We start from the raw sequence: 22865 nt of genomic DNA on the forward strand, positions 1-22865 counted from the left end.
GACAAAAGACCTAACCCAACAGGCGACTCCTCCTTCTCCATTGAACAGACAGAGAACCAGAGCTGGAACAACAACAACAAGACTGCAGCCAGAACTATCTCCACCTGTGGCATCCAGAACCAAACAGCATGCTGACGGGCAGAAATCTATGCTCATCAGTCCCTCAGACGGGACCATGAAGTTCCAAGCTGAGCACAAGAGCAAAGTGTGGGACATGAGAGCAGAATCTGCCCTCCATAAAAACAGCAGGGAGACTGTAAAGGAGGAGATGAAATGCAAAGCAGTGCAAGAACATTAGCATGATGGGGCATGCAGATGTAACGGGGCCAATGGCTGACAGTGGATGAAGTTACAGCTGATGGACTGAAGAGAACACAGAATCAGAGGAGTTGGCATGGTCGATTAGAAGTGAGGAGGCCGGGGTCACGGCTTGAGAAAACCAGAGGAGGAGAAAAGGAAAACGGGAATGAGTGAGTTTACACATAAACACACTTATTCACAAAACGCACATTTAAAGCATAAATACGTAAAGACAGAAAGATTTATTAAATTAAAAATAGCAGTAAACTATTAGAGTAAAATGAGAACACACTGAGGGTTAAAGGGGGCCACATGACAGAGTACAACCATATTCTTCAATCTTTTCATCAGGTTAACAAAATATTCTTTGACATTTTTATTCACGTGTGAATAAAGTAGTGGGATAGTTTTAGGAACCACTCTATAAGACAAATCTTTATCTGTATGGATAATGTTAAAGGGAGAGCTGGTGCCAAGCCAGATATCGTATTCCAATCTAAATAATTGATTTCACCATTGTAGCATAGTTATTACCATAGGAAATATGAAATGACTTCTGTTTTAAATCCTTGATAAAGGAGGGAGTAATGGTTGCATGTTCGGACATCCAGGGTTCCACACACTGCTAAACAGTTTAACATTGGTTTTTAGGTGGACCAGAATTGATGACATGTGGTTGTTATACCATTGTTATCGTGAACAAAACATAAATAAGGATATAGTATCTGCTTGAAGATGAATGGATTTCATATCCTAGAGGGTATTAGTTATTGTGAAGACTCCACAAGGTATCTACTAATGTATTGTAAAGAACTTGAATTGACTTGATAAATAAGTGAAGATAAGAAGATGTATGGACCATAAATTAGTCAAGTGGTAAATAAAAATAGCGGAAAAGAGGGGAACTATTAAAGGGAATTGGAAAATCAGTCTAATACACACTGATAAAAAAAGGGGGGGGGCATGAAGGAAGTATGCACTGGACTTTTTATTCGTGTGTGACTTTGGTAGTGTTTTAATTTGTTACAGTATTGATCAGTTCAAAGGGAGAGTTTTAGTAACAGCTCTATAAGATCAGATAAATATTTATTTATATAGGTCATGTTGAAGGGAAAGCTGGTTCTAAACAAAATATAGTATTTCAATTTGAGGTACTGGTTTCATGTTCAGACACCCAGAGTTCCACGCACTGTTAAAGAGGGTAACATTGTTCTTTAAGTGCACCAGAATTGAAGATAAATTGATAGAATGAGTTATGGAATACATAGCAGATCTTTACAGATCCTAGTAATGTTTTGATACAAGATAGTGATGTACACATGTTTCTGAAATAGATCTATTAGTCATTTTAATACTAATTAGGTGTAAATGAATTGCAGTAATAGTAATAGTACAATAAGGAAGTGATATTTTTTTGGCTAGACACTTTTCAGGGAATGTGGGAAACAGCAAGGAGGGGTTGGAGATATCTTGAACATTATAGTTGTAATTGTGAATTAATAAATGATGGCGCTCCATATATACAGATTTGTATAGACGGAGGATGCTGGCCTGTGCTGGAACATCAAAGTCTCTGCAGAGCACGACACATGGCCAAAAAGACTGAGACCAACTGACCGACAGGGTAACTTGGGAAGGCACTGTCAATGACTGACTCTGCGGTGAACCTGACCAAACCTGACTTTACAACCTGACAGTGTGAGTGTGTGTATGTCTGCACCTGATCAGTGCAACTGCATGATTTAAAACGATGACTAATCAAGCATGTTTTGGACTAACACATTATTTTTGGGTGATAATAATGTGTGAAATGAGAGGTTTCCTAACATTGCACAAAAGGGGAAACCGTATCTAATCTGCTTCATGATGTTTCACTCCCACAGGAGGTGGCGGTTTGAAGAATGTGAAACTCAAACTATGACATTTGGAATTCTGTTTCTTTTAGGACTGAATGATGGAGAGAAACACTCTCAAGTGTTTACTGGGAAAAATGTTTGGTATTGTCTTATAATCCATTATGACCTGAAGGTTTTCTTCCCATACAGGTTTTTGTTTACACATGAGAATGTGTAAAAAAGGGGGAGTGTAAACTTTACAATGTACATTTTTCATTTAGGGACTGAAAGGAACCGGCTGGCACAACTCGATTGTTCAATCTGACCATTGATTGACAGTTTTAGAATTGACCTGCTCCATATTTGGGGATAACACACTGTTTGATGAATGTTGACATGTCTCTAATATTGATTGAGTTATAGCAGGTAACACAGATAGAGAATCAGTGGCCAAGGGGCTGCTGAGAGAGATGTAAGTCCAGAATGGAATACTGGAGAGGCTGACCGGTGAGTAATGTTTCAACAGACAACATCATGTAACTAGCCTGGTAAAGAAGTAAGAGCCATAGACTTTATTGTTTAGGTCATTATGGGGATATACATTTCATCTACATTTGTAATAGAAAGACATTTGATGACAGTTTGTTGGAATTTTGTATTCATTTTTTTAGTAGGATAATATCTAAGAACTGACGGGTAGAAGCAGTATCACCAGGAAGCCATTCACTTTGTTAGTATTGTGATTTTGGTTGTTTTTGAATCCATAAGATTAGTGTGTTTCTTTACCAGAAACATTAGCAGTTCAAATCATATTTTTAGATTTTTAATGGGATCTCAGGCATTTCATTTAAATAAATACAGATGCTTGTCAGAAATTCAGAGCTATTGAAATATGTTATTTAGTTTACCTAAAGATGTTGTGGTTCTTATTTAGTGGGCACAGTCCAAGTATTAAGATTCTGAAGCTGCACAATTAATTTAGAAAACCTGTGCTCAGACGTCGGTTGTTTTAAGACACCCCACCAACAGGCTCCAAGTTGCCACACACTGGTGGGTCAAACAGCCGAGGGCCCCAGAGCCCGGAGCGTAGGCTTGAGGGATTTGTATCAGATTTCTCCACACAGGTTGTGGATGCCAAAAGGGGGACCCGAGACGCAGGAGGCTGACTGTCAACCCCAGGCTCTCCGGCCCCGACCGAGTGACCCAGAGGACATCCCATGCCGTCCGCCTACAAGGAAAGGGGGACAACTGGTACCACTGTGCGGAGCCAGTGTGCGGCGGGGGAAAACACCTGCGAGGACCCTAGACGACATCAGGACAGATCTGGCTCTCGTCATGGAGGTCGACTCGGATGCTGTCATCAGCGGATTGGAGGAGAAGGACCTCGAGGACATCCATCCAGCAGTCGTCCCGGGAGGCATCATCATCGGACCGGAGAAGGAAGATCGGGAGGACATCTATTCAGCATCGACTCGGAAGCCGCCATCAGCAAGCCGGAGGAGAAGGAAGACATCTCTCTAGCAGGCAGCCCAGAAGCCGCCGTCAGCGGATCAGAGGGGACAAAGACACGGCAAGCCAGGACGGCACAGGGGACTCCACTCTCCGCTGAAACAGGAGTGTGTGTTAAGTGCAACAAGACGGTGTATGGAGTCAGCAGGTGTATGGAGCCTGCCCATAGCCAAGCTATGGGCAGCCTCTACCATGACAGCTGCTTCACCTGCAGCGCCTGTAGTAGGGAAGGCGTTCTACTATGACGCAGGAAGGGTTTTCTGTGAAGAGGACTTTCTGTACTCTGGGTTCCAGCAGTCTGCAGACAAGTGCAACGCAGGTGGACATCTAATCATGGACATGCAGGCCGGCAGGCCCTGGGGAAGTCTTACCGCCCCGGTTGCTTCCGCTGCGTCATCTGCAACGAGAGCCTGGACGGAGTGCCCTTCACTGTGGACACTGAGAATAAAAAGTATGGAGACTCAGCAGACAAGGATGCAGTTTTTTTGCAAGTGCCTTGTGTAAATTGCACTCTTTTTTTAAGAGTGCAAAAGAGGGAATTGTAAGGAAATATTTGTATGTATTCATGCAAACTGTGAAGAAGCTTGAAAATGATTTGTGTAGAAAACTGGGCTGGTTTTGGGCCTGCTAACATGTGGTCTTTTGAGGACAAAGGAAGAGGGGGAAGGTCAGGAGTTAACATACAGTCATCCCTGATGTGGGGTGTTGATGATAATTTGGGCAGCCAATCACTGGTCTGGAAGGGAGGCGCAGATAACTCCTCCTTGGGTCAGCGAGGTATATAGACAGGAACCCCGCTGTGTTCGGCCTCTCTCTTCTCGCGTCGCTGGGACTGGAGGTATGGCGGCCTGTGGGCAGGAGCCAGGAGTAGGCCAAACTCCTGACATTACACATATGATACGATATGGTTGTGTATGGTAATGTATTTGATTGTATTGCATTGTATATTACCATTAAAGTGGATTATTGTTAAACGGTTACTTGTATGCTCTGGGTTTCCTTCATGTAAGATAACGGCTTGTGTAGGGACGCGAGGAGATTTAAGAAAGCGGACGAGTTGTCCACTAAATCTCCTAACAGTGTGCGCTGGGATGGTTCGGGGATTGGAGCGCGTTGGGCCCGGCATGCTCCAATCAGTATCTTCGGAGCGGAACCAGGAGTTGGCAGCCAATCACGCTGAAGTAACACATCACAGCTCATTCACATAACAGGATTAACAGAACCGGAGAGGCGCCAGCCGTCACAATGATGATTGTTGAAAATGTACTTATAAAAGGCCAGCTCGACCAGTTGGTAGAGGCTCATAAAAACAAAACTGTGTGGTCAGTAAAAAAAAACATTGTTTGTGCTTATTTGATAAGAAAATGCAAAAAAATAATGTTTCCATATCTTTTTTCTTGGTCTGGCAGTTAAAGGGTTAACTAGTGATGGCGAGATGAAGCCTTATGAAGCTTTGAAGCTTTCCAGCCAATTGGTTCGCAAAAGGCTTCATCTCATGAGGGTTCATCTGAACACAAACCCCCTGTTGGTCAAAGTGTGTAAAACAGGCAGATTGGACATCTCAACAGTGTGCTCTCTCATACCGAGTTCTCAATGAGTAAAGCCTTAGAATAACTCTAAACAACCAACATACAATATTGTTTTTATTCCAGTTTAATGATTGTGATTGAAAAGCCTAAGGAGGCTGGTAAACATTGTAAAGAGGGATTTGTATTCCTTAATAATATTCATAAACTTAACCATGTTGTAGCCGGAGAAAGGCTAAACCATATCAAAGAATACATTTATTAACAACATTAATTAATTAATTAATTTATGCTTGTATTCATTTATACTTATGACATGTTCCGACCTCTATATGAGTGAGGGTCTGAGCTCTCTTGATTCCATCGTGTCAGCGGGCCCGGGTACAAGAGGGGTAATATGGTTCTTATAAATACATCCATGGGTATTATGAGCGTTGTGGTTCAACGGTTCAACGGATCTGAATCACTTCCTAAGGCTTCGTTTGTCATCGATGACATCGCTGGCCCAAAACGATACGAGCCTCGGTACATGCTTCACAAAAAGCTTCAGGGATTACTCGACACATGCTCCGAAGCCTCGGCGCAATACGTAATATCACTAATGTTAACTTTTATAGGCTTCCCTTGACTCTTTTCAGTCTGTCCTGCTCTCAGGGTTCGATAATTACTAACATGTGGCGTCCCTGGGTGGGCTTTGAGAGAGCTGGAGGAGCAGGGAGTCTACAAGCTAACTAGCATCACACCAGGCTGCACAAAGGGGAGGACAGGCTACAGACTCACTGTTGGCGTTTGCATAGGGCCTAAATGAAAGCTTAGAAATAACTTATGAATTGGTTGTAAGCGTTGGTAGGGAGCTGTATAGTCAATCAATCAATCAATCAATGTTTATTTATATAGCCCAATATCACAAATGTTACATTTGTCTCAGTGGTCTTCACAGTGTGTACAGAATATCAGTATGACAATACGACACCCTCTGTCCTTAGACCCTCACATCGTACAAGGAAAGACTTCCAGAGAAAACCCACAGTTTAAAGGGAACATGGGAGAAACCTCAGGGAGAGCAGCAGAGGAGGGATCCCTCTCCCAGGACGGACAGACGTGCAATAGATGCCGTGTGTAAATTGAAAAGATAATACATTTGCAACATAGGTAGTCAAAATGTTTGGAAATGCATGTGTGTATAATAGGAAGATGAATCCACGAGGATATCCATCCAGGACCTATGATCCAGGACCACAGCCACGACTCGCGATCCAGGGCTCGCCATCCAGGACACAGGACCGCAGGATGATCCATGACTCCGGATCCCGGCGTATATAGACACCAAAAAGAAAGAAATGTGGGGAAGCTGGGTTAATCGGAACATGAGAGGACATAGGTATAGACAATGTATAGACAGAGAGAAGGAAGAAGTAAGATGTCCCCCGACAAACTAAAGCCTATATCAGCAAAACTAGGGGCTGAATCTAATCATAGTATAGTGGAGTGATGCAGTGATAACGTGGTGATTGGGAGTGGTGTGGAGATTGTATATAGTGTTTCTATTGTCTCTCTGTTGTATCTTCGGCACCGCCCGATTAATGTGAATATTATATAGTATTAAGACCTTCTGGGGAGGCACTAGATTGTATATGGTTTACACTGGACCGGGTCCATCTTGTGTTAATACCTCTGGGTAGGTACTAGCCTTTATCTGGGATAGGACAGGGTCCACCTTGTGTTAATACCTCTGGGTAGGTAGATTGGCAGATGAATGGCGTTCCTACACTGTCACTTACAGTGGAAGAGACAAGAGCGGCATGTTGATGTCCCTCAGAATTTTCTTTATTAAACACAAAGAATCAAATGGACACACTGCTACACAGCGGATTCAAGACAATGCAAAAAAGGAAACACTTGAGAAGGTCTTTGACAATATGAATGCATCAAAGCTGAAAGCTACATGTGCTGTATTTTGGTCTGCTTACTACTTGGCACAGAACGACAGACCATTTCTGGACAACTATGGATTACTGGAGTTACAACATGAAAATGGGGTTGACATAGGCATCGGTTTGCACTCCAGGTACAGTGCAGCACAGATAATTGACCATATAAGTTCAGAGATGCGTAAAAAAGTATGCTAAAGAATCCAAGCTATAGAAGGTAAAGTTTCTATTCTTATAGATGAGTCAACGAGTCTGGGATGTAAAACTACATTGATTGTGTACCTCAAATGTGAAACGTACAAGAGCTGTGAACCACATTTTATGTTTCTGGATTTGATTGAACTTCCAGACCAGAGAGCCGACACAATTATGCAGCGCTTGTTGAATTGCCTCCAAGGACATGGCTTCGATGACGCTTACTTGAAGAAGCATTTAATTTAATTTGCAAGTGATGGAGCAAGTGTCATCTTGGGACGAAAATCAGGTCAAACAGCTTTCTGAACTGTACCCTAATATAGTCACCTGGTATTGCCTAAATCATCGTTTGGAGCGGGCTTTGGGGGACACGGTGTCTGACGTGAGTGGTGTGAACCATTTCCAGGCATTTATGGACAAATTATACACTGTGTACAGCAGATCACCCTTAAACCAACGAGAACTGGCTGAGTGTGCTGCTGACTTGCATCAACAAATAGGATAAATAGGCCGTGTGTTGAGCACGAGATGGGTTGCCAGTTCTTATCACACAGTATCCGCTTTTTGGAGCAACTTTGAGTCACTATGTGCACACTTTAGCTTTGCGATGACAGATGAGAAATGATCAGCAAACGATAGAAAGCTGTATGAAGGTCTGTTAAAGCGGCTGACTTCAAAGCAGTTCCTTTTAGATTTAGCGCTTATGTGTGATACACTGCATGAGTTAGCCCTGTTGTCAGAATGTTTGCAAAAGCGCACAACATCAGTAGCCACGCCAACAAACTGATCCACCAGAGCATTCGTTTTATCAATGGACTGGGGGAGCGACCTGGGACCAAGGTCCTTGCAGCTGAAAATGCTATATCAGAAGGTAGACTGGGCACAGTTGTGCTCACAGACAACTCCAAAATCGTCACCATCAATCGTCAACAATTTATTCGGAGTACAAGCAACAACCTTAGCCATAGAATGTTCACTACTGCATCATCTCGTGGAGCAGCCTCGCAGGCCCAGTCAGACTCAGACTATGTTCACTTGCTCGCTCAACTAAAAGTCCTGGAACGCGACAACTGGCCACCAGCTCAGACTATGGAGAGGTGCAAGTGAGTGAACTGTGCCAACGATTCAGGCTGCCGACTGTAAGTGTTATAAATGCATTCCGAGACTTTGTCGAGAGCACTGTGGACGATGCTATACCTGCCGAGCTCAGGCCCTTGATGAACTGCACTAGACTCATACCATGCAGCACGGCAGAATGTGAAAGGGGATTCAGCCAGATGAATCTGATCATCACCCCAACGCGAAACAGGTTGCTGATTGAACGGGTATCCACCTTGATGTTCATCAAGCTACATGGTCCACCTCTAACCCAGTGGGATCCGACAGGATATGTGACAACTTGGCTGAGACGACATCGCTCAGCTGAAGACAAGAGATCACGACAGGCTGCAGCCGAATCTCGCAAGGATCCAGACCCACTGTGGCGTTTCCTCTGACTGACTTCAACAACTGTGAGTAACACTGTTTATTTATGGTGTGTGTGTGTGTGTGTGTGTGTGTGCGTGTGCGTGTGCGTGTGTGTGTGCGTGTGTGTGTGTGTGTGTGTGTGTGTGTGTGTGTGTGTGTGTGTGTGTGTGTGTGTGTGTGTGTGTGAAGCAGCGCTGTCTGCTTATTTGCAATGTAGGCTAGGCCTAATCAGAATCATTTCAAGTCCAGATTCAATGTTGTTTGCATAAGTAGGCTATATGTTTCGTTTCGTTTATTTAATAAGTTAATTTCAGGACAACTTTGGGAATTGTGTTTTTTTTTATGAGTTTTAAATAGATGTTGAAAGTGGAGATGGAGGGAGAGAGAGAAGCAGCGCTGTCTGCTTAGTTGCAATAATGTAGGTTATGCAATTTAGGCCTATACATTGTTTATGTAATTTATGCTTTTTGCAGTACAGTAACTAAAGTAGGACTAAGCATACCGGTAGTTTCTGTGGACCTGTCTGCCCGTTTTGCGAGTGCACTGCGCGCGTGCGCACTTGTGTGGCATTGTTTGGGATGACTTAATTAAAATAGCGTACCCCCAGTATAAAAATCCCCACTACACCACTGGTGAAACCGGCGTTGCCTGGTTTAAGAAAGCCTTTGAAAAAAGCATGTTAGTCTGTGTGTTATAAGTGTTATGAACTGGCCTTGTCTGGTTACATTTGAATTGAAGCCAGACTACAAGTAGTATGGTTTAATTTGTATTGAACTCAGTCTCCAAGCAGTGTGGTTTTTATCTGCACATGTTGAGTGTTCCCCTCCCCTTCCCCCAGTCCAACACACTCTCACTCCATAATCGTCCAGGAGCGACGTTTGGTCAGTGTCCGTGGCGTGCAGTTGTGGCGCTCCTAGGCTCCTTCAGCTTCATAAAGGGACGCAAATAGATTTCAACTGATTGCAATGTATCCCCATCTGCGGCGGGATTTGACGCTCATGGAAGCATGGCATTCGTTTGTGTCGGCTGCCCTTAAAGGCAATCTGAGCGTCCTTTCTCATTGGATAATGGATAATTGTACACCCGGAAGTAAGTATTCCCCTTACTGTTGATTGATTTTATAGTGATATCTGCACTACTCATCGACTAAAAAACACCAGATTATCCTTGTTAATTACACAACATTGATTGGTTTAAATTGTGTGCAATGCTTTTGTATTTTTCCCCTTCAATTTGGAGAAACAAATATTTTTTCGGAGAGTAAACGATGGCAGAAGACACTACATTACCCAGAATCCCCAGCTATCGTTTGGACTACACCATGTGCTCTGTTTGACAAACCCCGTTTTATTTCACCATTCATTCCAATGGCTGGCATCTATGTCACGTGATCTTCAAATTTCTCCCTGCAGAAAAAAAAAAACATGGACGAACTTCGTTTTATTCTCGGTGTAAAATGCCTATTTTAGAGTTAGTTTGGCCATTAAAATGCGTTTTGATGTCATTTGATGTAAGAAATATGAGTTGTTATTTCAGATTATGTGTGCAGTGGATGCACATGATCTTTAGTTTGCTAGTTATTACGAAGATTACTTCAGGAAATGGTGTCGATACAAAGTTTTCATTGTTACCAAGGTGGTTGCTAGGGATCGATATTATTTCTGTTATGTTGTGTAACTGTTTAATGGTGTTATCTTTATTGCTACCCCCTTCCCCGTCAATGTATAGTGTTGGTCCACAGCGCAAACGTATTAGTTTAACAAAATCCGCATATAAAGATACGTTATTTTCCCCTGTGCAATTCCAGTCTCACATCTCACAGCACATCGTCATTAGGCTTGTTTGTGACAAGCGAGACCTGCGCAGACCTGCGCAATTTCGATCAACGTCTTGCTAGTGCGTTGCATGATGGTTATTCATTTTGTCCGACTTTCTCTGGAGGCTCGCCTACATGAGACATTGAAATCTCACGGGACAAAGACGCCCGCAGCCTTGAGAGCGAGGCGCGGCGGCGCAGTTCCTCTCCACGGGCTGCGGAAGCAAAATGCTTGATGGGAAACGACTCGCTGGTATCTCGAGCTGAGCGCTCATTGGTTTTTACCCCGTGCTGCTGATGAAACTCTCCAATTGGCTCGGCAAAAGTTTGTTGTTGTTTTGTGTCAGTTTTACGTCGCCACATCCATTCTCATTTTTCATCATTCACTAGCAGGAACAACGCCACAACAATGTGATGTTTGTACGTTTATTGAAGTAACATGTAAATAATATGAGGGGGGTGAAGGGATGATCTGGGAGGACGAGCTGTGGTCCGTGCAGTGGGAGACTCAGAGTGGGGGTTCCGTCTCCGGCATGATCTGCGTGGGCTGATTACGGGCCCCCAAAAGAGTCGGATTAAAGCAGCTGACTTAAGCGTGTGCGTGTCTGACGTCGTTTAGATTGTTGCGGATGTAAGCGTGATACGCTTGGGATGACGAGCGGCCGAGGGCCTAGATGGTTGGATAAGAGATGCCCGGTCTAGCTGCTGTGGACGCTACGCCGATGCGGGATAAATGGCTCTAATAATGTTCTGAGAATGCCCCCAAAATGTGCGGGATGTTCTGAAAGTGTTTCTGGACCAGAAACATGTGGCTTGAAAATAACATGCCTGGAACGAATGACTACATCTTCACTTCTAAATCCAACTAAACATTTCCTGGAGGAGTTAGAATGATGTGCGCGGTTTGCCCAGCACCAGGCCTCCGTTACACTCGAAAGGGAAAATATGTTTATGCCGTAAATGTTAGGTTGGGTTGTCAGGAAACGTTAGAGTTGAATGACTGTCCACCTCCTGAGTTCGGGCTCCGTTTCGGAGAGGCATGTCGGGTGCGCCGCTGCGAGTGGCCGGGGGGGGCTGCTAATGAGGCAGGCTGCCGTTGGTGGTGAGATTGGAGCTGGCTGTGCCTGTTGTGGCCCCGGTTGTTTGCCCTCGCTGACGGAGTAGACGAAGCCTGAGACCTGTCTGGAGTTGGAGGTGTCTCGTTGGGGGAGCTTGAGTGGGAGTGGTGGCGGCTGGTGTGTGGGACACTGATTGCCGAGCGCACACGGCTCCGTTCGGATGCTTGGCTTAGATCCAACTGCTGAAACGTGGATGGCGGGTAGCCGATGTCGAAGAGATCTTCGTCTGACTCCGGTGAGTTGATCAGCAGTTGGGGATCCATGGTAAGTTGAATGTTCTCGTGGTAGCGTTTAGCTTGTTTGAAGCGTGACGATGCGCGGCGTGAATCACGGTCTGGCTGTCAGTCCTTGAAAGGATGGAGACGAGCAGTGGCCGGAAGTTTTGCCGGATATAAATAGGGGTGGCCGTGGTTCGAGGTGGAGGTTTAGGCGTGGCCATGCTCCTGAACCTATGTTAACAATTTAACCTCATTTGTTCCACAATTTTTATCATCATGAAATGAATATCTATATATTTTATACTATACTTGCACTGCTTCCCTTTGTCGTTGTCTGATCAAAAGTTGATTTCAATGGCATTAAAACGTTAAAACTCTGCTGAAGGTTAATCCATAGGTTAATCCAATGTGTCTGTGTCCCTTTGAATGATTTCTGATCATCCATAAGCAATAAACCTACTTTCCCGTTTTCAGATTTCAGAGCGTGAGACAGGTTCGCTCATTGTGGCCCCCGAGCCAAAACGTTTGCCCACCCCTGGGTTAACACAATGTTTAAAGAGTTCCTTGATTAACACAATGTTTAACGGGTTCCTTGATTAACACAATGTTTAACGAGTTCCTTGATTAACACAATGTTTAAAGAGTTCCTTGATCAACTCAAAAGCAGCAGTGTATAACCCATGACTCAGCAGTTTCTCTGTGTTCTCAGCTGATTCCTGACGGTGGAAATGAAGGTCTTGTTGCTGTGAAACTGAGCCGGCACATTATCTGAGATTATCCCTGAGGACTCCAGTTATTCTGAGCTTTAACTTCTTTATGATGTGGGGGTAATAATCAAAAGGGGTTATTTTACTATGTGCACTGGTATATATATATATATAATGTCTTCTTTAATATATTATATATATATATATTCTATTATTATCACTGCTGGCAACCTCAGGACATATTCGAGTACTGCTCACATCAGATGACGGTATAGCCAAACATCAATGTATTATTCAATGATCCCAATCCACAGCAACATGGTCTAAAACTCTACGCTCATTTCATATATTTGTTTTTCCAAGAATGAAATGAAGCGCAGATCAAAAATGAAAACACGAAGAAGCACACAACTTCTTAACTTGAGACGTTGTGAGTTTTAAATAAGTGAATTATTATCAGACTGAAGACATTCCCAATGGAGAGGTTGTTGCACGCTGTTGTACCTTTACTAGGGTGTTATTACTATGAGCCAAACATATATTACAGAGGTGTCTAATGAAGGGTTTAGTGGGGTTATTTTACTATGAGCACTGGTATATATATTTATATATATATATAATTTCTTCTTTAATATACTGTCTGTTTTTAAATGTGCACAGCCTGAAAGCTACCTGAGTGTTAAAGAAGGGAAACAGGAAGTGAATGAGAACTGAAATGTGGATTACTACCCAGGAAGAGGATCAGATCAGATGTAATTCCTCAGAGCACGCTGTTGTACCTTTTTATTGTGATTTTATTACTAATGGAACCAAAAATAATGAATAAAGTGAGTGGGAAAAAGAAACATGAGTCTCAGTCGTTCATTCATGCCTATTTTTTAATTTTGATCCGAGTTTGGGAAGATTCCGCTTGAAGTTAAGCACAAAATGGCTTCCGTCTGTTTTAAGGCGAGAAATAAACAGTACAGTAACAGACTCTTGATTTGTGTTTGATCAAGACTGCTTATTTTACCAGTTAAAATACGTTTTTTTCAGCCTTGGTTGAGAAAAAGGACACAATATGATGGCTGTATGTTCAGAAACTTTCAAAACCAGAAGCACATACATTTTGTGTCAGTTATTTATAATTTGTAACATTGTAAGCATGTTTTTAATAAGCAGAAAAGCTCTTATAACATGAATGGCATGGTGGTTTTAGTTAATGTTAGCTAACTTTGCTATTAGCTAACATTAAGATTAGCCTGCCAGGCGTTTTAGCTATATTGACCTTATAAACCAACACATTCTCACTCCCAACTCGGCCTACCAGGATAATTATGTGTTTTTGTTGAGTAAATAACTGTGTGGTTTAGAAAAGAATACAATATTAGAAGGAAAAAACGATGAAACAACACAGATTTCAGTTTTCTGAGCCCCTACTCTCCCCATAACTGACGGCAACAAAAGTCCTACATTATTCAATTAAAATAAAGAAGTAAAAACAATAAGTGTGGCTTGATATTGAGTTAGAAAAAGGTTGATAAACGTTGTGAGAATGGATCTGCGGTGGTGGTGAAGTCGATAGGGTCTTGGCTTGGCAACTGGAAGGTCACTAGTTCAAGTCCCGGCAAGACCAAGTGCTACCGAGGTGTCCCTGAGCAAGGCACCGTTCCCCACACTGCTCCCCGGGCGCCGTTCAAAATGGCAGCCCACTGCTCCTAACATACTCTAGGGACTTGTGGGTACACTGGGTGGACATTAACTACCGGTCGCGGTCCGCCAAGTCTACAGAATAGTATGTACATATCATGGACTTTAATACATAGAGGGATGTCCATGAAATAGACATTGCAAATAAGTGTTTAATGGTGATTTAAACTAGTTTATGCGGGGAAAAGAGTGAGTGCTCAAAATCGGATTAAACAGGCTATTTCATCCTCCCATTAAAAGTGCATGACATGTACAGGAATCTGTCCATTTCATCCACATTTGACGACGTGTCCAGGGTGGCTTTCTTACCCAGGAATTAGTGTCTGAAACATGGGTAAAATTGATGTGAATACAGGGTGCACATGGCTTTATAACCCAGGAATTAGTGTGTGAAAGCTGGGTAAGTTTGCTGTGAATTTAGGGAGGATATGGCCATTTCATCCTCCCATTAAAAGTGCATGAAATGTACAGGAATCTGTCCATTTCATCCACATTTGACGACCCGTCCAGGGTGGCTTTATTACCCAGGAATTAGTGTCTGAAACCTGGGTAAAATTGATGTGAATACAGGGAGGATATGGCCATTTCATCCAGGGAGATGTACAGGGCTTTCTTACCCAGGAATTAGTGTGTTAAAGCTGGGTAAGATTGCTGTGAATTTAGGGAGGATATGGCCATTTCATCCACACGTGACGACTCCCATTAAAAGTGCATGAAATGTACAGGAATCTGTCCATTTCATCCACATTTGACAACCTATTCAGGGTGGCTTTCTTACCCAGGAATTAATGTCTGAAACCTGGGTAAGATCACTGTGAATATAGGGAGGATATGGCCATTTTATCCAGGGAGATGTACAGGGCTTTTTTACCCAGGAATTAGTGTGTGAAACCTGGGTAAAAGTGGTGTGAATATAGGGAGGATATGTCCATTTCATCCACACGTGACGACTCCCATTAAAAGTCCACATTTGACGACACGTCCAGGGTGGCTTTCTTACCCAGGAATTAGTGTGTGAAACCTGGATGTTTGATGTATTTTGGAAGAACCAGAGAAAAGGGTGAACATGGATAAATTGTATCCGAAAATAGTGCCTCTTGAGGCGGGTAATTGTATCCGATAATAGTGCCTCTTGAGGCGGGTAGAGTCCCCTGACAACTCCCCTTGCAATCCTCCAGAGTCAGGAAATACTCTGTTATCTTTTGGAAGAACCAGAGAAAAGGGTGAAAATGGATAAATTGAATCCGAAAATAGTGCCTCTTGAGGCGGGTAATTGTATCCGAAAATAGTGCCTCTTGAGGCGGGTAAAAGGTATGTGAATATGGGGTGACACCAGCACATCCATAACCTTGGGCACCAGGCGAACCTGTGTACACACACTTAAGCACTCCCCCACGGACTAAACCAAGAGGGAACACCGGGCAGAAGTTCGTGCCCCTGGTAACACAGAATAACAAAAAAAATGGGGGAATGCCATTATTTTACCCTCAGACACATGCATAGATCACCCCCAAGTCTTGCATGTGTGTAGGCACAGTTGGTAAAATGTGTCCAGCCGCTGGCAGGGACTTTGCATCGGAAGTTGACATCACATTTCCATTGAGCGGACAAGGGTACATTTGAAGGACAAGTCCCACGTTAACTCTGTCCATAAGGCCGACATTTGCCTTACCACCCTAAAACCCGCCCTCCACATCGGCAAATTAAATATAACTTTCCCTTCTTTTACTATTTTATTGTTCATAAATATTGGTTGTCTCCACACTTGCTCTACATTACTACATTCATATTTCACCTTTGCTAGAAACATACCCCATGCATTCATCATTTCCCTTTGAAAATCACTCACTCTCCATCCATCCCTTTTTCATACACATAAAAATAGCACTTCCCCCACACCCTCCACATTCAATCATCGCCTCCATCAAGAAGTCCTTCCATAAGTGATCTTCTTTATTTGTTAGGTATTTTATTACCTTCTTCACTCTCAACGTGTTTACCTTCCTCGTTAAGTTAACCAATCTTAACCCTCCATCCCTATACTCATTCTCTAACACTTCTCTTGCTATTCTTACCCCTTTCCCCTCCCTCAAGAACTAATTCACTACACTATCTATTTCTTCTATAACTCTCCCTGGCACATCTAGGACATTAAATTAAATTATTTACAATAATGTACAGCTATCGTATAGAAAATTGGAATTGTATTTGATCCGAACATGAACCCTTTGATTAAAGATATCAGAATGAAGATGAACCTTAAAGTAAACACAAACCACATACAAAATAACCTACACAAGGAACAGAAACAATGAAAATAAAACTATTGCTGCAAAAACATTCAGTTTGAACCTATGAAACCAAGTAGAAATCCCACAGGGAAATTTTGATATGGTTTTTGTTAAGCAGAGCATTAAGTATTCCTTCTTCTGCACTGACTCAACACTCTTCCAGTTGGAACATATTGTTATGGCCTCATATATGAACATATATCATTTCATAATTGGACAGAGCAGAAAAATCGACCCGGGTGAAACGATAAGCTCGGGTTTTACTGTCTGTAATAAATGTTAGAGCATCCTTAGTGGTTTGAGAATATATACAAACAATAATCAAGTGTTAGATTACAGTCATTATAAGGAGGCTCAAAGGAGAAATCAAAAGCACATGTGATTTTCAGGAAAAGTTTAATTTATTATTAACTGTGGATTATTGTGTTGCTTCTTCAAATATAAAAAAGTAATATATATCAAATACAATCTACTTTTGCTGAACAATAAATATTTGTTTTACACTAAAAATGTGTGTTTTCCTTTCCATACATATGTGTTTACAATATGTTCTTAATAAACTAGGCATACATCAGCTCACCCTGTGTGTGTGTGTGTGTGTGTGTGTGTGTGTGTGTGTGTGTGTGTGTGTGTGGTGTGTGTGTGTGTGTGTGTGTGTGTGGTGTGTGTGTGTGGTGTGTGTGTGTGTGTGTGTGTGTGTGTGTGTGTGTGTGTGTGTGTGTGTGTGTGTGGAATCCATAACAAGCCTCATCTGTGCTTTGTCGTTAAGTGGAATATAAAGCAGCTGCTGATGTCTCAGTTAATCATCCAGTCCCCTTCCTTTTAGACTTGTGTTTTTGTTGGAAGGTTTGCTGGACATTGCCAAGCTCTGATACTGACTGTATTCTTTTTGGTTTTACTGCAACATGCTGAGGCTTGGGAGCATGTAAGTTACATTTCTTGTAGATGTATTTCTATGTGTGTACTTAATTGTCTCTAAATGATGTGTTTTATGTGTTCAAGTTTGTTATGGATGGCTGCAGCTATCATCTTGTGTCAAGCCAGGCCTAATGTGAAGCTACATTCACAGTCAAGTAAGCTTCAATTCTCATTAAGTCATTTTACACAGCATATTAAGTCGGTTTACATTCTCCTCACAAGCCTTTTCTTTTAACAGTCAGTGGGTTAAAGTCTGACTGTGCCGCAAATGTAATGAGACTGTCGTTGGACAAGGCTTTAGCAGTGGGAAACGAGCTTGAGGTGGAGGCTATCCGTAAGTATTAACTGCTAATAATGCAGCTGATTGGTTCATCACTGAGGAAAGGGGTCCCTGACAAAGCTTATTGTCTCCCCTCAGATGGCACCAAGCACATTTTGTTAACACCTAGCATGGCTGCTCAGTGTGGATACAGCATGGAGTCTGACCCGTGGGGTAACACCAGAATCTACACCTCCCTCATGGGCTGCTTTGTGGACAACAAGGTTTGTTTGAGCTAAAGTGGTTTAACAGCATTCAATGTAATTTTCTACCAAGTTTAGCTGTGCTAATTCCGTCTCAAGTGACTGAATTAATGGCTCAACAAACAAACCCCTTACCGTTAAAAGACCCAAAGTACATTTCCCTTTTTGTTTGGTACATCCCTAAAATATTAGCACTGCCCCACTCAAAACTGTATTCCTCAATTAATCTACTGGGTACTTTCTGGACTTGTTTGTTACATTCACAAATATCCATTTAGACTTCAAATGTGTCCCTGAAGGCAAGGATATTACATGTTCAATGATAAAGAAGCTGGAACCAAAGAATATTGGGGAGTTTCACTTAATTTAGTTTTTTATATATTTATAGGATGATGCTACATTTAACGTTGGCTTGAGACTCCAGATGTACGGCGATAATCCATCAGACGTGGTCAGTCATGAGGTGTCTCAGACTTGCAGCTACACTCGCTGGGCATCCAGGGAGATCCTCTGCGACAGGAACTACATGGAAGTAGGTCATCTTTACATTGATTAGTCCACCATCTTGTGTGTATGGAAACGAATGCTAAAACCACCATTTTCTGTTTTAGGTTTCGCACCACATGGCTAACCTCGATGCTGAAGCTAAGGGTCAGACTCGGGATGGTAAAGACGAGAAGCTCAATGCCAATCTTGAAGTATGTTGAATTCAACCGTTCAGATACTACAGTTTAATTCCACCCTACACCAATGAGGATTTAATTATTATTTGTTCTTTCCTGTAGGCCTCTGGTGCATCACAAGGTATCTGGAAGATGACGTTTTACACCCCAGAACCAGTGGCCATGGTGTTGCAAGAGGCTGAACAAGCCGGCTACGCTGCCAAAACTACCTCTAGTCGTCTGGTTATGCGAAGCCCGTACAATACAGCAGAGACTTATTCAGAGGATGTAAGCAACACACTCCTATACAGTGTTTCTTTCCTTTCCCTCCTTGTCAATTATATGAAACCTCTCCTCTCTAGGTGGCTGGAGTCTCCATGGAAGTGTTCAGGGTGAGCGCCTACTACATGGCACCACAGGGTCTGAATGTAGTGAACTTGGCAGCTGCTTGTCCCAAAGGTGAGTCCTGAGCAACATATTGCCTTCACAGTGAGCTTAATTGTTGCACAGTTAACCTCAACAGCTCCATTTTGTCATCAACAGGTGGCGTCCTCTTCACAGAGGATATGATCTCTTGGCACGTACCTCGCCGTGTGACTCCTCTGTTGGACGGCAGAATTACAGTCTCAGAAATGCACATGGGAATCAACGGGCAGAAGCTTGATATATCTCAGATGGCCGCACGGGGGTACACACTGAGCACCACAGACTTCCACATCGTCGTCGAGATCCCAGTGGGCTCGCCTGATGGTTACTACAAGGTTGGGGAAATCTCTAGATTAGAAATGCAAGAGTCACTAGTGCATTTGCATGTTTTATTGAAATGTCATGAATTATTGCAGAGCCATGCCCCAGATTACCAGTACCACATCACCTACTTTGTGGAGCCCATGCTCGAGGTACTGTGGAGGGAAGATGACACCCAAGATGATACCAGATACAAGGTTTTGTTCCCCATCATGACCCCTCTGATGCCTCAATCTCCCCAAATCCAGGATGGTAAGTCACATTTTCTAGTAGGTATGAAAAAAAAAGACATTTGAACTCGCGCTTGCTCAGATATATCCTAAAGACTTCTAAACCCATTAAATAAAGTCTTCAGTTTTTGCAAAATGGTGTGTTTGGATGGGATTTGAAGGCAAGTACAACATCTACTTTTGCTTACAAAGGGCACTTTTTTGTTTTTTTAAATGGCACTCAATCCAACTACTCAATGTTTCTCTATCGATGTTGAGGCTGGTTTAGAAGTTGTAAACCTGCCACTTTCTGTTCCTCAGACACTGTCCCAGAGACTCGGGTGTTCAGCGTTCTCTTGGGAACCTTCCTCCATGACGTTGAGCTGAGGAACATCACCTTCTCCACCGGGGTCCTCACTGTTGAGGAGAGCAATGCCAAAGGCTTCACAGTCCAGGAACACAGCTTGGCTAATGGCTCCAAGAGCTTCTCTCTTCAAGTGTCCTTTGATGCCGATGTTGTCTTAAAACATGTATGACATTATAGATTCAAAATATCACTTTGTACCAGCATATTTTCAGTGTTGCTGAGCTTTTATTTCATTTGTTGCAGAATCCCGAGCGCTTGGTTACATCCTACTTCCTCCCTCTGATCTTTGGGTTGATCGTCCTGCCTGAAGAAACTCCTTTTGGGCTCCCGGTCGACCTGCAGGCCTCTCTGCAGGATATTGGTGAGATCATATTGAATTTGCTTTTGACAATATCTTCGTGCAAATTGTGTTTTCTAAAATTAAATAAAACGTATTGGAGTTAAAGCTACACAAAGCCTCTTTTGCTGCTCTAGTGCTACCCATCATGGCTGGCACCTGTGACCAGAACCAGTTTCACATCAGCGTGAAGTTCGGGAGTCACGGCTCTAATTTCAAGGCTATTGTTGGACCTCGAGAGCTGACGGCTGAGATGGCTGAAGACTACAATTTCTATGAGAACGGCACACACCTCAGCCTCATTCTGCCATACACTGCCAAGGACGCTGTTTTCGAGGTATGTCAAAACTACAAAATCCCACCATAGATCTTCTGCATTGGCTAACTTTACTTTCTTTTCCACAGCTGCTCACTGCAGAATCAGTCAGATCCAGAATTGACCTGCTTCTCTTGGATCGTGCAAACGACTGGGTGCTTGCTGATCTCTATCTGGTGTGCTACTTCCCCTTGAAAGCAACGGGTAAGATGGAACATGTAAGTATATTTGCTGCTTTAATTGATGGATGTGTGTTGCTTTACACTGCCTGCTTCTTCCTCCAGAGTGCCACCCCAATGGCACAATGACCGCTGTGGCTGTGAAGGTTGAATCTACTCGTAATCTGAAGCCAAGTCAGCTGACGCTAAAGGACCAGTCCTGCACACCACAGTTCAGCGACGATCGCGTTGCATATTTCTCCTTCAGTGTGGATACCTGTGGAACCACCAGAACGGTGAGTGTGAATCACATTTAAATATCAAAAGGTTTTTTTGTCAAATGTTAATGCGTGTTTGTTGTTAAGTAGTTCCTTGACAACTACATGATGTATGAAAATGAGATCCGCCTGTCTTACAACAACGCCAAAGGAGCAGCCAACACATCACCAGTTGATCCCGATTACAGGTAAAATATTTGATTAAGTCTAATTGGAGATGAACACCTTCAATGTATGCATTTATATATTATTTTTTCCCCCAATAGGCAAACCATTTCCTGCTTCTATGTGGTCAATGAGACTCAGACTGTTGCCTTCAGCGCTAAACCAAGAACCTATGAGCCCGCTGCAGAGATCGGCACCGGGCAGCTGATGGTGCAGATGAGGCTTTCCCAAGGCACGGTGTAATTTTACAACATCTTGTTCATGCATACAAAACACTGTTTGCAGGTCTCCTTTGAAAAAGAGACCTATGATCTCAAGGGACCGATCTGATTAAATAAAGGTTTGAAATGAAAGTGTAAATGTCCAGGCCTCCTGTCTCTAACGGGACTCTTCTCCTGCAGATCCATCCTACGAGCTCTTCTACCAAACAGAGGATTATCCAGTGGTGAAATATCTGCAGCAGCCTCTGTATTTTGAGGTGGAGCTGATGCATTCTACCGACCCGCACTTGGAACTCATTGCTGAGAACTGTTGGGCAACCCTTTATGAATATAGGACATCTCTGCCAAGCTGGGACATCATTGTGGACAGGTAATGTTGTGCAAAACTAACTACTCTCTTCATTTGTTTAACTGCTGCTTTATTTTAACTTTGGAATTCCTTCACTAGCTGTGAGAATCGCAATGACAGCTATGCAACCATTTTCCATCCCGTTGTGAGTGACTCCAGAGTTTTAGTCCCGTCCCACATCAAGCGCTTCTCTGTAAAGATGTTCACTTTCACTAAAGATGACGAGGTTCTGAAAGACCAGGTAAGACTTGTAAATCCAAATCTGGAGTCTTTTGGCCACTGCTGCATGTAGCCACGTGTAATAAATCATCCTGTCCGTCCACAGATCTATGTCCACTGTGATGCAGTGATTTGTGACACAAGCAGCCAGGCAGATGGTTCCTGCAGAGGCCAGTGTGTGCATCCTCCAGGTCAGAGCTACTCAAGACCTGCAGGTGTAAAAAAGGGTAAGTGACCGAGTCTGAACAAATGTCGTCGATCTGGATGTGCAGTTGGTAATCTTTACTTGTTTTGCAGAGCGAAGAAGCACCGACTCAACACGCCAAAGGCAGATCTCCTCTGGGGCGATTATTCTGTCTGACCTTTGAATATTTTCTACAAGTGTTTACATTTTGTCATTTGCACCTTATGTAATTTTGTTCATGGTTTTGTTTGGGACCAGGGGAACAGTTGTATCAATGAATGTACTGTACTGCCTTTTATATTGATGGATGACACTAACGACTGTTTTTAAAAAAATAAATAAATAAATAAACTAATTTCTAAAAAAAAAAAAAATAGCCACATTTATTTATATAGTCGCTTTTATCAATGTGTTGCATCTTCTGTGGTTAATTGTAAGTGACATATTAATAAAAGCAGGTTCTGTGTCAACCAGTACCCTAATAACTCCAAGAAAATGCAGAGAAGCATCAACGTATGTAGAAATGATATCCTATATAATCAAGTCAAAATGATAAGTTGATTTAGGCGCTAAATGAAAGACGTTCTGAAGTTGTTATTGCCCCGCCTACA

The 22865-nt window shown here is 42.8% G+C and overlaps 1 protein-coding gene across 1 annotated transcript; it reads left to right on the forward strand.

Annotated features, from left to right (window-relative positions):
- Positions 1–17423: 17423 nt before the first annotated feature.
- On the forward strand, positions 17424–22569 carry LOC117440988 (uncharacterized). The gene is made up of 21 exons (XM_034077188.2): positions 17424–17527; positions 17605–17675; positions 17759–17854; positions 17939–18063; positions 18431–18574; positions 18654–18740; positions 18828–18992; positions 19067–19163; positions 19248–19465; positions 19547–19703; positions 19982–20190; positions 20271–20388; positions 20502–20701; positions 20770–20884; positions 20965–21134; positions 21207–21304; positions 21383–21513; positions 21683–21872; positions 21951–22092; positions 22177–22297; positions 22368–22569. Exons 1-21 carry the CDS (start codon positions 17508–17510, stop codon positions 22436–22438), a joined length of 2745 nt encoding a protein of 914 aa, XP_033933079.1. The 5' UTR covers positions 17424–17507; the 3' UTR covers positions 22439–22569.
- The last annotated feature ends 296 nt before the right edge of the window (positions 22570–22865 follow it).

This window comes from Pseudochaenichthys georgianus, unplaced genomic scaffold, assembly GCF_902827115.2.
Source record: "Pseudochaenichthys georgianus unplaced genomic scaffold, fPseGeo1.2 scaffold_1375_arrow_ctg1, whole genome shotgun sequence".
Taxonomy (NCBI): domain Eukaryota; kingdom Metazoa; phylum Chordata; class Actinopteri; order Perciformes; family Channichthyidae; genus Pseudochaenichthys; species Pseudochaenichthys georgianus.